The sequence below is a fragment of the Cololabis saira genome, chromosome 5, assembly GCF_033807715.1.
Source record: "Cololabis saira isolate AMF1-May2022 chromosome 5, fColSai1.1, whole genome shotgun sequence".
NCBI lineage: Eukaryota > Metazoa > Chordata > Actinopteri > Beloniformes > Belonidae > Cololabis > Cololabis saira.
Genome location: NC_084591.1, coordinates 16,247,731 through 16,265,135, shown reverse-complemented (window position 1 = coordinate 16,265,135; position 17,405 = coordinate 16,247,731). Strand labels below are relative to the sequence as shown.

The 17,405-nt window shown below is 39.1% G+C and overlaps 1 protein-coding gene across 3 annotated transcripts in view; it reads right to left on the bottom strand.

The window, feature by feature from the left end:
• Positions 1-1,248: 1,248 nt before the first annotated feature.
• tmem117 (transmembrane protein 117) overlaps positions 1,249-17,405 on the bottom strand; it is a 66,633-nt gene continuing 50,476 nt past the window's right edge. For all 3 annotated transcript variants that reach the window (XM_061721077.1, XM_061721076.1, XM_061721078.1), the window contains exons 5-8: positions 15,661-15,758; positions 13,682-13,841; positions 5,648-5,777; positions 1,249-4,713 (exon numbers count right to left, since the gene is read on the bottom strand). In XM_061721077.1, coding sequence (XP_061577061.1) covers positions 4,070-4,713; positions 5,648-5,777; positions 13,682-13,841; positions 15,661-15,758 — 1,032 coding nt within the window. In that variant the 3' untranslated portion in view covers positions 1,249-4,069. The remainder of the gene's footprint in view (positions 4,714-5,647; positions 5,778-13,681; positions 13,842-15,660; positions 15,759-17,405) is intronic.

Here is a 17,405-nt window from a genome sequence, read left to right as displayed (position 1 = left end):
GAAAGACTTCTTTCAAACCATCTTAAGGAGCCTGTGAAAGAAGTCTTTCGCTGTTAAGAACTACTTAACTGATCTGGGAAACCGGGCCAATGGCTGTCCACAACCTATTTATGTAATTCAGACTACTTCAATTTCTGTAACCATTTTAGGCACTATTATTTTTACAAAAAAAAAAAAAAAGGCCTTATACACGGAATCAACTATGTCTCAGTGATTTCTGGAAGGTCATTGTCATTGCCCGCGATTTCACCAAGGAGCAGTGATTTAAATCTTTTTAGGATAACTTGCACAACGAGTTTGGTAAGGTAATAATACACTATTAACTGACATCAAATGTGATGAAGGTATTTACATTGCGGCTTTACAAAAAAATAGCCCTTTTTCAAATTGTCAGAAAAGCCTCCTCATTTGGGATATATGGTTAGCTGTTGCAAGAACTGACATTTCCACTGGGCACTTTTTTCAATTCACAATTCCAATTTCGACAACTTCAAAGGTAATGGAAAACACACCTACCAACAGTTTGGTGTGTATTACAAGTGGAAAACTTTAATTAATTGTTGAATGATACAGTATTTTAAACCACGAAACCCTTATCAGTTAATCAATAACTACTTGTAAACATTCTTAAATGAAAAAAAGAAGCCATAATTATCTGCTGTGGAGTTCTTTTTTCCCTTTCTCCAATTAATGAATTGACTTGATGGTTTAGGTTTGTCTTTACACCACCTGGAGTGGTCCTTAACGCACAACAGGGCTCAGTTTTGTCTCCAGCAAGTTCCCTTTTTCTTATTTTTATTTCAATTTATAACCTATTTACACATAGACATGCTGAGAAACATATCCCCAGGAGAGAAAAGCACAATATATTGATTTTTTTTTGGTCCCCCTTTTTTTCCCCGTCACAGGCATTAAAAAAACAGGCCTGGAGCTGGACTCATAATCCGAGCTGGGCGTCTTTTATGCAGGCTACATATTCAAGTGTCCTTGTGAAGAGACGGTGTCATCATTTCTCATGCCGTACACATTAATTGGGTCAGCAGCTGCAAGAAGCCTGACCTGTGCTGTTGCTTGGCAACTCCTACCAGAGCATATAGGAAATTAGTTAACCAGAACTTTTCTCTTTTCTCAATGGGAATTAACAAATGGGGTCAGGAACCTCGCCAAGAAAGCATCACATAAAGGATTATTGAAAAGAACAAAAACAAAAGAAAACAGTCAGAAAATACACTATAGTAAATGTGTTCATTTATTGGTAGCACAAGGTTTAACAGACATACAGAACGCGTCACAATCACAGAACAATTCCTTCATTTTTAAAAGAAAATAACCACGACAACTGAATTAGGTATCAGTTTTGCAACACAAAAAAAGCATAAACAACAAAGATGACCAGAATGGCTAAAGTACAACTATCTTTCAGCCTCCTTATGTCTGGAAAGGGTCTGCACTTTGGTGAAACACTAACATCTGATCTTTCAACTGAGTATAATGAGCTGCAAAAGCAAATATGCTCAATAAACTGACCTTTTCACAGAACTGGCTCTTTGGGAAACAAGTATCTTAAACACCTACATACTTTACAGGCCTCCACACACATAAACATGCTGAACATTCACTATCTGGTTTAAAGCCACTCTATGTAGTAATACTGCTTGTGATCACACAGGGGTAGCACACCTTAGGAAAGTTCATTTATTGGGACAAATTGGTATTACAAGACATGCTTTCCAGCCCTCATTCATTGACACAATACTGTCAGTGACTCTCATCAACACAGCAGCTCTATTTGACCACATATTGTCAGAAGTGGTACTGCTAAATAGAGTGGCTTTAAAACAGCTTTTACGTATACAAATAGAGATCTCTGCCTCAACATATGCAAGCAATGCTCCACTATGGAGGATACCAGCAGTCTAGAGCTTCACAAAGCTACATATCCTCATTCTCATTCTACATTAACACCTACATCTCAAAGCAGCGTTGCAATACTGCCCGACAGTGAGCAATTCTGATGTACTTTGTCATAGCCATAAACAACCAATCAAATGTCTCCCTGCTCGGTACATGAGCAGGACAGGTGCTGTCAAGCAGTCCTGCCCCCAGTGTTGCGGGTCCTCCAGTTGACGACGTTCATACTCTAAAAATGTCTAGAAAAGGGGTGAAAACACATGTAATCTGTCAAAGTTTGGTCAATTGTTGCTTTTGTTTTGGACATCAGTAGACCTAACCAGAAACAAGAGTTGTGAGCTTTTGTGAGGAACAACACCGTCCTCAAGTAAAACTTACAGAAACTCGACCAATCAGAAGACACTTAAGAGCCTCCAGTTGTTCACAGAAACAGTACAAACAAACAAAAAACACTGAAGACAACATTATCTTGTCTACAATAACGTGGTACTTGTGATATATTTCGTATGTCGTAATTTCAAACTGTTCAGAGGTATGATAGGTCCAAAGCTAATGTAGAATTACCCTCAGTGAGACATAAATGGCTGGAAATTTTCATCTGATGTCTACCTTAAATATTCTTTTCATTATTTTTTACTTTAATTGGAATGCATTCATGCAAAAATGTAATTGAGTGAATATAATATACCTATTTATCAATAGAAGAATGAATATATTTCAACACAGCAAAAGGCTTTAATACGTTTCTGGTGGCACACTCCACACTCGGGGTTAGTCATGTGACTTTGATGAATGTTCCATTAGTAAACAAAGCACTTGACTTTGAAGGGAAACAAGGTCCTTGCTGTCTGGATTTGGGTGTGACGCAATCCTTTCCAAGGGCTTGGTCATTAATTTTAGTGCATTTTAACATTAATACACTCCACTGTATTTATACAAGTTCATTATACTGCATTATCTGGCATCTTTGGTTACAAATGTATGCAGAAATACCGTTATTCAACTGAACTGAAATGTTGACAAATGTAAAATGAAAAGTCGGTAATACTGTAAAAATGTAGCTGATACTTGGAAGAAAAAAAAAAAGAATCCTTCGAGCAAACTATTTTGGATCAAAACCTACAGATATCCTTTCAAAGGAAACCGTAGCACAAGAAAATATAGAAAAAGTCACTTTGAAAGCAAGTATAAAGTTAAATGCTACAGCTTCTGGCTGTGTTTGGATGAATTTAACAGACGTGTAATGTGCCAACTAAACATTTTTCATGCTCATACCTGCAAAAGTGCCTCCAAAACCTTCCAAGGATTATTTTGACATAAAGAAGCCCTGAGCTTTGGAAAAGAGCCCATCCTTCCACCTCAAAAGCATGTTAATGCAAAGGAAAAAAAAAAAAAAAAAAAAAACTCTTTGAGTCTGAAGCTATTCAGCGTAGGAGCAGCAACCACATCAGCAATCATGAGGCAGCTTGTTGGTTTGCAGTTTCATTCCAACTGATTGCATTTATGCATTTATTAAGCGTAAAACTGATATCAAGTGAAGGAATAGGAAAAGGTCACCAGCGTGCATTGATGGTGATAATCGAGTAATTTCACCAAGAGATGTATATTTTAAAAGAGATTGAGAGCGATGTAACAGAAGGATAAATTCAAATGGCAAAATGAGGTAACATATGTACGCCTGATCGGAAAACATACAGCAGACATTAATATAGCAGACCATAATTAGGAGATCTTCCACATTGGTGCCTATAGCAGTAAAGGCTATAAGAATATGGGAGTATCTGTATATAAATATATGAAATATCAAGGCACACGTGTAGGTGTAAGACTGCTCTGAATAATAAAATCTGCTGTAGAAACACTCCTCTAATTATAGGCACCAAATAGTTACGAATTAATGAAAATGCACGATCCAAGCAAGCACCATGTTAGTTAAGAGTTTACCTTTTACTTTTTTGCTAATGCAGAGGCTTTTACAAAGGTTGTTCTGCAAAGGCATGTCCACATCACCTCGTTAGCATCGCGTCCTCCTTTCCTTGTTACTGTATCGTCTTATATGAGATCAAGCAGCATTGACGAACTACATCTGCACTTGCCGATCATCTCGGTTCTCGCCCGTTTCTTGTTGTACACGTCAACCTTTCAGGGGTTCGGATAGTCACGGAGAGAGTCTGTGAACATCAAAAGAGACCGCTGGTTCATCCTGAGTCACAACGTCAATCATTATGCTTGGATGTGTCTCCTGGGTTTCCATGGAAATGGTGGAGTTGGTGGAAGGAGTCGCTCCAAAATGAGGCCCGTCCACCGACAGGAGCATCGGCGCTCCCGACGGTTTCATGTGCATCTCCTCCGGCGTCACGCCCATCTCCTTGCTGTACTCGGATGGCGACTTTCTCTTGATCCTCTCGTACGTCTTATCTTGGTTTTCCGTGAAGGTCTCGCTCTCCTGAAACCGTCCCAGCAGCCAGATGAAGAAGCCGAAGAGGACGAACGCCCCCAGGCTTGGAATGAAGGCCAGGCATTTGACGTCCAGGCTGGCGCCGACGTAGCGGCTGTGAAGGAACATGTCCCGCTCCACGTAGGTGAAGTTGGTTCTGGGATCTATGTTGGTGGAGCGCCACTTGTAGGTGAGCGTACTGTGATTGAAGTCCACGAGCGTTTCGGGTTCCTCCACCGTGTAGATCTTCTCACCGGGCCCGACGTACTGGCCGTATTCATAGGGCTTGTAAAAGATCTGGTTCTTCCACATGTTCAGGTCCAGAATCAGCACGAGGAAGATGATGCCGTAGTTGAACCACTTACCTGCAACAAGATACGCACTGTTATGACAATTAACAATCCTTTACCGATAATTTCACAGACATAATGATTGATTAATGCGAGTCTCCTCCAAACAAGATTTAGAGGGCAAGGCCCAACAGATAGCTACGCTGTCATGTTCATTTATCAGGAGTGCCTTGTGCTTTGCATCCACCTCATGCACTCGGGCACGTTTCTAAGAGCTTCCTCCTCTGCAGTAGCTCCTAACGAGCTCACTACATTACAATGAGACAGCCATCTCCCTACGTTGACTGATCGCAGGCAGATCTCTCCCCAGGTAGAGACGGCACCACTCCCCTCCTCTGCCCAAGACATGATGTTAATAAGCCTTTAGTTAAACCAATCACGTTGCGGCGTAGCCGTTTCCATCACGCTTAATGGATATGCGATGCATTAGGGTTAACAACCTCTCGCAAAACCACTGAGCGTTTTGAACAGCTTAACATTTAGCTCAGGAACATTGGTTTTCACTTCCCTTTATGTCTGTGAGTGGCCGTGTTCATGCGGCGGCACAAAACAGAGAAACCAGGAAGGACTTTCTTCTAAGAGGAAAAGTACTAGTCTTGCAGAAAACATTAAGACGCAGAGGTGCGACAAACGACGAGAGGAGCGTCTTGCACGACATGGAGAAAGACGAGGAGGAGAAAACCCGGTCAGGTGGTTGTTGTAGACACCGAACCCTTCCCATCAGAGAGGACAGAGGGGAAAACTAGAGCAGCCTCGACACATTTCCGTAGACACAATTCATTAAAAGAAAAAAAAAAGAAAAAATAGGACAAAGTTAAGTCTCCCTCATGGACGTTTTGGCTTTTATGACTGCGCGGTGCATACAGCTGCATGGGAAAGATGGAGGTGGCCCTCGTAAAACTGTGTGATGACCCTGTTCTTTGCCTGCGGCAACCGAGCTGGAGCGTACCTGTGATGTGAATGTGGTACTCTTCTTTAAAGATACTCTTGCAGACAGGCAGCTTGACCTTCACGTGCGTCGTTGACATTCCAGGGAGGTTCATATCCAGGTCACCCATGAAGTGAGGGAACTCCCAGTCCTGAAAGACAACAAACAAACAAAAGAATAAATAAAGAGTGATGGTTTCAGCCTCCGCTGGAGCAGTAGGAACGCATTTAAATGACGCCCAGACAATGACAAATGCCAACCGTGTACCATGCTTTATTGAATGCTGCACACTCGGCTGCAGTCTCTTGTATTAGCTGATATTAACTCTCTGTGGAGTCTCTTCACACGCTGACTTGAGGTCAAACATGGTGTCGGCAGCAGCAGACTGTAGATCACACTGTGTTTACAGGCTCGCTGAGTGTAGCTGTGTGCACTGGGACTTCAACATGTCAAAATACGTCAACACGAGGACCAAAGTGACATTTAGAAGCTGCCTATGCCCCGTGGTGTCACTTGGCTCTTTCTTTTTTTTTACCTCGAGTATGTGGTCACATTAGGTGAATGGTAGCTTTGAAAGAAAAGCTGTCACTATTTTTAGTGATAACAACATTGAAAGATCCTGTATAAGTCTAGAAATATATTAAATCATAAAGCACTACATTTAATTTATTGTTCATTAATATTACCTTATATATCATATTGTGTGGGAGTTTGGGGCTCGACGTATAAGACAACAGTAAATGCTATAGTGCTATTACAAAAACGAGCCATACGTATTATTTATAGGGTAGGATATTATGAACATACAAATCAATTATTTATAAAATCCCATATTATGAAATGTTATGATTTGGTTTATTATAAAATAATGCAAATAATGTATAAAGTTAGATTAAAGTTACTCCCTGTCTGTGTACAACGTTTTTTCTCAGTATATGAGTCAAATTATAATTTGCGTTTTGTTTGTAAATTTGTATTACAAAAAGCTAGAAAAGAGACTAAAAGAAGATGTATATCTGTTATGGGAGTTAAATTCTGGAATGAAGCTAATATAGATTTACGAATGTGCAGCTCATTTTCAGTTTATAAAAAAAAGATTTGTAGAGCAATCTTTCAAAGTTACAAAGGTTAACATTTGTTTTTGTTTGCTGCTGTTCTTTGATGTTTATGTGTATACATATATAAGTGTGTATATGTGTGTGTGTGTATATATGTGTATGTATGTATGTGTGTATGTATATGTATGTATGTATGTGTGTATGTATATGTATGTATGTATGTGTGTATGTATATGTATGTATGTATGTGTGTATGTATATGTATGTATGTATGTATATATATATATATATATATATATATATATATATATATATATATATATATATATATATATATATGTGCATGTGTATATGTATGTATATGTTGTGTATGGGTATGTATATGTTTTTTTATATATTTTGTATATTATTATGTGTATATAGAAGTATATATATATATATAAATATATATATATATATATATATATATATATATATATATATATATATATATATATGAAAGCATATAAAAAGGATATGTATGAAGGATATATATAAACCTTATTGGTCCTCCTTTCTGTTTTTTCTGGATTAGTTTTGCTATTGTTTGTTGGTATGTAGGACAGGCATTAATATAAGCACTATGCTTCTGCCTGTGCCTTTTCAGTCACTATTTTATTTTGATAATGTTTGTGTTCAATGTTTGTTTGGTGAAGTGACTGAATAAAGAATTTGAATCAAAAAGAAAAAAAATGAAACATATTTCCTTGCATTGTTTAAACATGTGTAGTCAGAAGGAAGTCCATCTGGTACTTAGGACATTTGTAATTAACTGGTCTATATTGCATTAGAAACCCAGTAAAGCTGCAAAAATGTCCTTTCTACATGGGCAAGGGTGAGGTCTAATAAAATGTCATATTAGCACCACATGTCTAATTAGCATGAACATGACCCGACTCACAGGTAATTAACATGTCATTTCATGTGTCGCCAGGCGATTTCTCCACCTTACTGGCTGTATTACTTTGAAATTTCCTACAGTATTCACCTCATTAATATCTTTTGGTTAGTTATCTCAGCTTTTTTTTTCAGCTTTTACTTTGACAATGACTCAACAGGTATTTTGTACTCAAACATGTGTTCAGTCAGACAAGTATTACCTAGGAAACAGAGGTCAGGTTGTAGTAATTGCGGAGGATACCTGTAATATAAAAATGTAACGCAAATGAGTCATGTGTGTAATTAGTGAAGTAAAATGTCCAGAGCAAATGTCCTAGCAAATATCCGCAAAGTCATAGGTCTTTTTTTTTTTTTACCTTTTCCGCCTTTCTTGGCAGGATTATAGCATCTGCAGAGGTCATAATAATTGATTCTGGGTGAAAATCTTTCACCAGGCTCATTATAGTCTAGTCGGTAGTAGCCTTTACTACAACAAAAGCTCTAATTGCAATTTTACTGACAAATAGGCTCCTGTGATTGCGCCTGGTCTGCAGTTATGAAACTCAAAAGTAATATTCACTCTGCATTAGATTTCTAGCACGTATTGGAGCACCACTTGTGAAGTAAACAAGAAAATATGGTTTTATAGGCAGAAGATTTATTTTTCCCATGTTTTTTGACATCAGTTGTGGAGCAGCCTGCAGTACCGCTTTAAATATTGATAAGGTTTTTCAGGTGTTTTCTATTGTCCTGCCAACTATCCCATTTTTACACATTTACTCCCTTTATAAATCCAAAACATTCCATTGAACAGAAGTTCTGCACTTGTGCACTGATGTTTCATCTGTGCTTTTACCTTGAACAGTGGCTATATCTCTGAATATTATTTGGTTGGCACAAGGAGAATGCTACTTTTCCTTGGTGGACATGACAAGGAAAGTATCAGGACCTTGTAAAACCAGTGAGCAAAATAATTTTTTTTTTTTTTTTTTTATTATTTTATTTTAATTATATTTTACTATTTGTAAAATAGTTCTGTATATATATATATATATATATATATATATATATATATATATATATATATATATATATATATATATATATATATATATATATATATTGTATGCATGTGTTAGATATTTGGTGTTGGGTATTTGTTGTAGTTGTATTGGTTTTTCGTGTGTTGATTGTGTCGTGATTTATTGTATGTATATGTATGCTTTCGGCAACAATGGTTACCATTCATGCCAATAAAGCCAATTTGAATTTGAGCAGCTACGTATTAGCCCTCGTCGGACGTGCTGCATGAATTTCCATATAATTGCAGTCTTCGCAATTTACTAATTGCATGATTTTGAAACATTCAAGTTAAAGAATGTTGACTTGAAAGAGGCAGAGGCAACTGACGTAAGAAAGTAATTACGAAAGAAACAATAAGAGTGTGACCGAAAAGGAAATCGTAAGTCTTGTGAAAAGACTTTAACCTCCATTGCCTGTAGGGGGAGCCAAACTGCAAAAACGTGTTCAAATTCCTTAATTTAACACTTAAAATGAGCTAGCTGACATAACCATCTCACAAATGATCTTATGGAGTCACTACTTAAGGAAAACAGCAAACAAACAAAGATACATTTTATGTGAAATAAGCATTTGTCTTTCCTTGCATCTTGAATTGACTGTTGATTGAACCTGGGTGTCCAAATCCTGTTCATCATGCATGTAATCCAGAGAGCTTTGTGTCTATATCTTTTAACGACATAACACCTAAATAACAGACTCTTGAATGTTCATTAAGTATTCATGTATTTCCCTTCTATACCTGCAGCGTGTGTTGCTGTGGTGCAGCACGCAGGCTATTTAAACCTGCCACCCACAAATTATTCTAGTCCACAAAAAGAATATCCTGACAAAATGTACCCACACAGCCTCCACATATGTAAATGTGCGTATGCTTCCACAAAAAAGGACAAAGGAATCTGACGTTCAGCCAATAAAAGCCATAGGAAGAACACGATCGTTAGAATAAAGGAGTAAAACCCTGCTTGGAGGCAAATCCAGACTGGTCATTAACTGGGTTATTAATTAGCTTGAGAAGCCTCCACTCATCTTTTCTCATGGAGACGTGAGATCAGCTGAATGAAGCTGTTGGGGGGATGTGGCGGATGAATTTTTATTGACCGGTAGACCACAGTGACGGCCGCCAGTGTAAGGGCCCTCGCTCTCGCTCATCTCGTAAATAACTTCCGTAAAGGTGCTTGCTGAACACTGTGCAGAAAATGAGAGCGGGCTGTCGTAAACAAATCCTTACGAGTGGGAAATTATATTCTGCCATGCTACAGGGGCCCAGAACGACCCGTTGTGTCTTCAGTTGTCCAAACGGGAATTACATGCATCCGGAAACTGGAAGCTGAAAGAGCTGGCCTCAGCAAATCACGAGCAATTTTAAGAGGAAATGCTCGTAAGCATGTAAGTGTATAACCCGAGCTATTTCTATACATCATATTCACAATAATTTGTAAATTATTGAGAAAACCAGCACAGTGTGAAGTAATTAGCAGTCAGGGCACCCAGAGCTTCCTCTGAGAATAATGACTTGTTAGAACAAACACATCTAGGAAGTCACTACAGCTTCTGTAATACCACGGGATTTCTAATGGTGACCTGAGGAGTGGTGTGTTTGTAACACTTGAAAGAGTCCTCCCATGAAACTGCTTGCTCTTTGTAATTAGGATGACAAACAATGTAGGAACATGTATTCAAGGGATACCAAATACTGATCTTGCAGTCTGTGTTCTAATACACACTTATAAGGCTAAATTAAATAAATAACTGGCATCTGGTACAAGCTCACAGCTGGTGGCATAAATACCTCTTTGCCACACTTTGTCTCGAGTGTATTTGGTCCAAACAACGAAGCTGCTGAAACCGTGTTGGTTTCATAAGGACAGTTTTTATGATTTAAATCATTATTATTCCTTTATTTTGCTCTAAAAGTATGTGGGCAATGAAAACCATACATGTGTGTGTAATATATATATATATATATATATATATATATATAGGCTTCAAACATAAAGATATAAAACTGCATTTTTTGTGAAGAATCAACAACAAGTGGGACACAATCATGAAGTGGAACGAAATGTATTGGATATTTCAAACTTTTTTAACAAATAAAAAACTGAAAAAGTGGGCATGCAAAATTATTCAGCCCCTTTACTTTCAGTGCAGCAAACTCTGTCCAGAAGTTCAGTGAGGATCTCTGAATGATCCAGTGTTGACCTAAATGACTAATGATGATAAATGGAATCCACCTGTGTCTCAGAGGTCCGTTTAAAGCGCAGAGAGCATCATGAAGAACAAGGAACACACCAGGCAGGTCCCAGATACTGTTGTGGAGAAGTTTAAAGTTGGATTTGGATACAAAAAGATTTCCCAAGCTTTAAACATCCCAAGGAGCAGTGTGCAAGCGATAATATTGAAATGGAAGAAGGAGTATCAGACCACTGCAAATCTACCAAGACCTGGCCGTCCCTCTACACTTTCAGCTCATACAAGGAGAAGACTGATCAGAGATGCAGCCAAGAGGCCCATGATCACTCTGGATGAACTGCAGAGGTCAGAGGTCAGGGGTCACCTACAGCTGAGGTGGGAGACTCTGTCCATACGACAACAATCAGTCGTATACTGCACAATTCTGGCCTTTATGGAAGAGTGGCAAGAAGAAAGCCATTTCTTAAAGATATCCATATAAAGTGTTGTTTAAAGTTTGCCACAAGCCACCGTGGAGACACACCAAACATGTGGAAGAAGGTGCTCTGGTCAGATGAGACCAAAATCGAACCTTTTGGCAACAATGCAAGACGTTATGTTTGGTGTAAAAGCAACACAGCTCATCACCCTCAACACACCATCCCCACTGTCAAACATGGTGGTGGCAGCATCATGGTTCGGGCCTGCTTTTCTTCAGCAGGGACAGGGAAGATGGTTAAAATTGATGGGAAGATGGATGGAGCCAAATACAGGACCATTCTGGAAGAAAACCTGATGGAGTCTGCAAAAGACCTGAGACTGGGATGGAGATTTGTCTTCCAACAAGACAATGATCCAAAACATAAAGCAAAATCTACAATGGAATGGTTCACAAAAAAACATATCCAGGTGTTAGAATGGCCAAGTCAAAGTCCAGACCTGAATACAATCGAGAATTTGTGGAAAGAACTGAAAACTGCTGTTCACTAACGCTCTCCATCCAACCTCACTGAGCTCGAGCTGTTTTGCAAGGAGGAATGGGCAAAAATGTCACTCTCTCGATGTGCAAAACTGATAGAGACAAACCCCAAGCGACTTACAGCTGTAATCGCAGCAAAAGGTGGCGCTACAAAGTATTAACTTAAGGGGGCTGAATAATTTTGCACGTCCGAATTTTTTAGTTTTTTATTTGTTAAAAAAGTTTGAAATATCCAAAAAATTTCATTCCACTTCATGATTGTGTCCCACTTGTTGATTCTTCAAAAAAATTACAGTTTTATATCTCTGTTTGAAGCCTGAAATGTGGCAAAAGGTCACAAAGTTCAAGGGGGCCAAATACTTTCACAAGGCACTGTGTGTGTATATATATATATATATATATATATATATATATATACATATATATATACACACACACACATTCAGAACCACGGACAGACCCCTACCAGTTGTAACTACCTTGGCAGGTCTCTAGGTGGCACTACAATAAAAATGGTTTATATTTTTATATTATATATACGATAAAAGTTCCTTTTTCCATGTATTTCTTTTAAATGCCTGATTAAAAAACGTATTTCACTGACAAAATTGAAAAGTTGCCAAAAGAAACAGGCCAAAAAATACCTTCATCTTGTGATGTAATCTGACTTAATGAGTTCGGAAATTAAAATCAGTGGGACATTGTGTCTAAGGCCACCAAACTTAATCCATATCAGGCGCCACAAGTCTCACATGTCAATATATCATGAACTGACCGCTATAAAATCTGAAATCTAGTATGCTTATGAAAGGCTTGCTCAAGGCAGTATTTAAAGTCCTGAATAGTTCTGATTACGGTAATTAACTTTTCTCCCAATTTTTACATCCAGCCAAATGTCTAACTACAGTCAAATTTCAAAAGGGAAATATTTACAAATCCAAACATTCATGAAACGTTCCTGGTTTGTTGATAACAACATGTCGAGATGTTACTTCCTCTGATTTGACATATTTTGTCAACTCAAATGGCTTTATAATAACATTTCTGTTTCCTCAGTTCCTTAGTTACCATTTTATGAAAAGGTTGGGAAAACAAATTATTCTGAGGCGCTTGAAGCAATTTAATGCACATCATGTCTAGACACCGTTGAATAAAAGTTATCAAAAAGAACAGATTTTTCAAACAGAATCAAAAGTATGGGCCCATGGCAGTTAAACGAGTGGCACTTAAAGTCTCTATGGCCAATATTTTCTGATGCACAAAGTTCAAATGTAAGAAACTCAATTGAACAATCGACATTCTTGTGATGTCTGCCAAAAGTCTGGTAAAGGTTCATCCGCGGGGACCGTCGTCAAAGCCGTTCAGCTGCCGGTTGCTATTGCTACAGATCTGCTTGGACCTCGAATGCCGCTTGAGGCTATTCTGGTTTTGTTTTTGTTTTGGTCCAGACACTCATGAGCCAGGGAACACAGGCTTTAGCGCGCACCCCTGTGGGATGGAGGACAGTGAAGGACGTGAGAGAGAAACTTAAATCTGCCCGGTCATAATTAAGACACATAAACTAGGAGAGGAATAAAGTCGTGTGGGGGGGGGGGGGAGTGCTCATAGCTTAGATGTGAGAAAAGAGGGATAGAAAGGACTGGAAGATAAGAGAAAGACAAAATATGCGTGTGTGCATTTATGGTCTGTGCCAACTCAGGATGATCAAACACCGTGCTCGGTGCGATGTGTCGCGGTGCCCCGCTGATGAATAGAGCGGATGGGGAACTGGCAGGATGGGTAGTAGCCTGAGCCAAGAGACGTCCCGGCTCCATTTTTTTAATTGGCCACAGGGGAGCGGCCTACCTGCATGACAATGAGAAGGTCGAAGACCAAGATGAAGGAGGCGAGGAAGGCTCTGGAGACCTCGTCGCTGGGCAGAAAGCCCCGGTTCAGGTTGTCCCAACTGATCCAGTCGGTGCTGATGACCAGAACCACCACAGAGGTCAGAGAGAAGAGCACTGACCTGTGCCAGGAGGAAATGAAGGTAGAAAGGGAGGCGGGATGAGAGCAAATAAAGGGAAGGGACAGGAAGGGAAGGATAGAGGAAGAAGAGGAAGGAAAAGAGGAAGTAGAGAAGAGCAACAGGAAGGAAAACTCCATAAATGACATCATATGTCTTGGAAGACATCCAGAAATACGGATACAAATAATAAAACAGCAGAGGTTACTTATTTAGTTGCTTATTTTTTTTAATGCAATATTTTTACCTGTCTATTTATTTTTATATACATATTAATTCTTGGGTTTTTTTTTCCCTTCACAGCAGCAAGGAGAGAAACAACCAATTCCTCCATTTATCTGCCACAAACGTCTGAACTGAACAGGAGCTGACTTTGCCTTTCGTCATTCTCCCTTCAGACATTTTAAAAGAGAGAAAATGTCTTTCTTTTTTCTTCTTTAAACTTAATTTTGAAAAATGGCAGTTGAAAAATCTTCCTGGAAGGCAAATGAACACAAAATGTGTCTGTCTGGTACACGGAGAGACAATGTGAATCAAAACTCTATTGCACACATATTTCCATGTATTTTACATATTTAAAACAAAACTGCTCGCAGTGATTGCTGGATTTCATATTGTTGTAGCCGCGGAGCTCTAATTCTATATTCATCGTTTGCTGGAAAACATTTTCTCCCATGTGAGGAGGCGCAGCGACTTAGTATTATTTTCCACTGTGTATTTTGTCTCAATGTCACCCAGCGATTACTCTGCTGCTGTGTGCATTCTTGCACCACACATCAGTGACTGCCAGCTCTTATCCCGTTCAAACAGTTTGGGAGATACATTTTTCTTTTTTTCTTTTTTTTTTTTAACAGTGGGATTCTTTTCCTGGACGTGGCCAAGTTCTAGGACTCATTTTCGGTGGCCTTTCAGCGCATATTGACGAGTGATATCCAGCGGCACATTCATCAGTCACCTTTGAAGCTCTGAATTTCAAACCACAGCTCATCAAATCTGGAATTGATTATGACAGCAAGAGTCGGGGTATCCATCAATAAAATGAAGGGCTGCAGAAAAGTCACAGAACAATTTGTTTCGTTGCATTTTTTATCACAGGAGAATCAATTCCATGGAAAGGGTTGTTTAACTCTGAGGCCAAAACTCTGAAGTGTGAGATGTCTGTGTGTCTGACTCTGCGTGAGTGCATATCAAACAGATGTCAAACTGGTTTGTTTTCCCTACTTGTCCTTCACTTCTCACTGTGACCCCAGAATAAACCTCTGAAGAAGACTTCCACGTGTCATATTTGACTGACAGTTACGTCAGGACATCTGACAGGCTGGCGAACCGACGCCTCTGGGACTGCGCCTGCGGTGAAGCCGATACATCTTAACGGAGGATGGATCTACTTGTATGTCGAAAAAAGGGGTGTGTCAGTCATGGTTTGCAGTATTTGTTTAGCGGCGATTTCAGGGTCACAGCTTGTGGCATGAGTAAGTAAAAGGCAGGGCTGTGGCGCGCCCCGCGACCTTGCTGTGTCCATTGATTTTCACCCTGTTCCTCTAATTAAAAGGTGCTGACACTGAGTGAGGGAAGATTAACACAGCTATCGACTGCATGTAGCCGTACAAGGGTTGGGAGGCCGCAAAACAGGCTCACGTACGTGAAAAATGAAACACACACACCCAATTCTGCAGAGCTTCAAAGCTGTATATACTTCACATACAGTTTATATATATATTTATATGTAAAATGCAACTGAAGAGATGGAAGGAGGAGAAATTGTTCTGAAGTTGGGACCAAAGATGAACATGGTCTCGCAAACATTTTATGTTACACATACCAAAAGAGGATAATCCTGTTGTTGCCTTGTTTCCAGAACCGTCTGGCAGCTTTCCCCCAATCCGGGTAATTCTGATCTTGAAGCATCATGTCTGTCACCTGTGGAACGATTCAGAGAAAAATGCTGCTTTACTACGCTGCGCAATTTTACCAACCCAAAGCACCGGATGCATTATCAATTTGAAAAAAGGGTCACTGTGGAATATGCGGATAAAACCAGAGTGCAAGGATGTGTGAATCGCACATACACACCTCTCGCTCACAACAGAACATAAAAAACATATCAAAATGAGAAGATGTACACTCTTTAAAATGAAAGAGGGTCATTCTGAATTTGATGGAAAGAGTGATTTCTACCCTCCCTCTCTTTTTAACAGTCCACATACTGAGGAGATCAGTTGTTGGAGTTTTAGGAGGAGAGTGTGCACTTCTCCGATGGGATTCTTCTGTGCTATATTTTTCAAATCATGATGTCCCAAACGTTTCATATTGGTGAGAAGTCTGGATTGCAGGCAGGCCGCTTTAGCAGCCGGACCTTTCTCCTGTGATGCAGCATGGGGTGGAGCTTTGTCTTGCGGAAAGATGCAAGGTTTTCCCTAAAATCCCTAAAAAGATGTGTATGAGACTTTATGCTGCTCTGAAGCCTGTACAGATCTTTCAACATTGATGTTTCCTTTCCAGATGTGAAAGCTGCTCATTCCGTAGGCAATAATAAATAATAATTTTTTTACTTAGCACTTTTCTAAACAACGTTACAAAATGCTTACCATAACAGCGGAGTTATAACCAGCAAAGCAACTTGAAAGGGCAGAGAAAAACATTGCAACCTCCATCAGAGATGCAGACTTGTGAACTGAGCGCTGATAGCGAGCCACATTGTCCCTCGCCTGTATACACTGTAAAAATTCATCTCTAAGAAAGTAAAACAAAGAATTGCATCGAGAAAATGTGTCGTTTTGTTTTGTCTAGTGCCTAGACTCATTTGCTAGTTTTAAGAATTATGATCAAGTACATTTTTCTTAACTCATTAGCAGAGATGTTTTGCTTAATATAAGACAAGTGGACTAGATTTAGGGATGTTAGACTTGTTACTAAAGTAAATGTTTTTGCAGTGTGATGCAGAGGACACTGTGTCCATGCTTTCTAAAAATTATTTAAAATTGCGATTTGTCCGACCACAGGACAGTTTTTCCACTTTGCCTCAGTTCATTTCAAACTATCCTGACCCAAAACAAACGGCAGCCTTTCTTGATCATATTCACATATGGCTTTTCTTTGCATGACGGACGTTTTATAGCTGAATTTATGATTAGCGTGACAAACTGTGTAGGGATTTCCAGAAGTGTTCCTGTCACCATGAGGGATTTTCATTACAGAATTATACCTGTTTTAAATGCAGTGCTGCCTAAGAAGCTGGAGATCAAGATGGCAATTATTAGACCTGTGCCAAGCATACAGAGATTTCTCCAGATTCTTAGAATATTTTGATGACAATGTGTACTATAGATAATTAGATATTCAAGTTATTTGTAATGTTATTCTGAGGCATAAATATTCTGAAATGGTTACACAATCGGTGGATGAGAGTTTTCACAGATTTGTCAACATTGACCGTCTTTAGTTTTGAGACTCTGCCTCTTTAAGAAACTTTTTATGCCCAATCATATCAATGTCTTATATTGACCTAATTAGCTGCAAGATGTTCCACAGGATGTTTCTTTTTAGTGCAACCTTTTGTTTCCTACA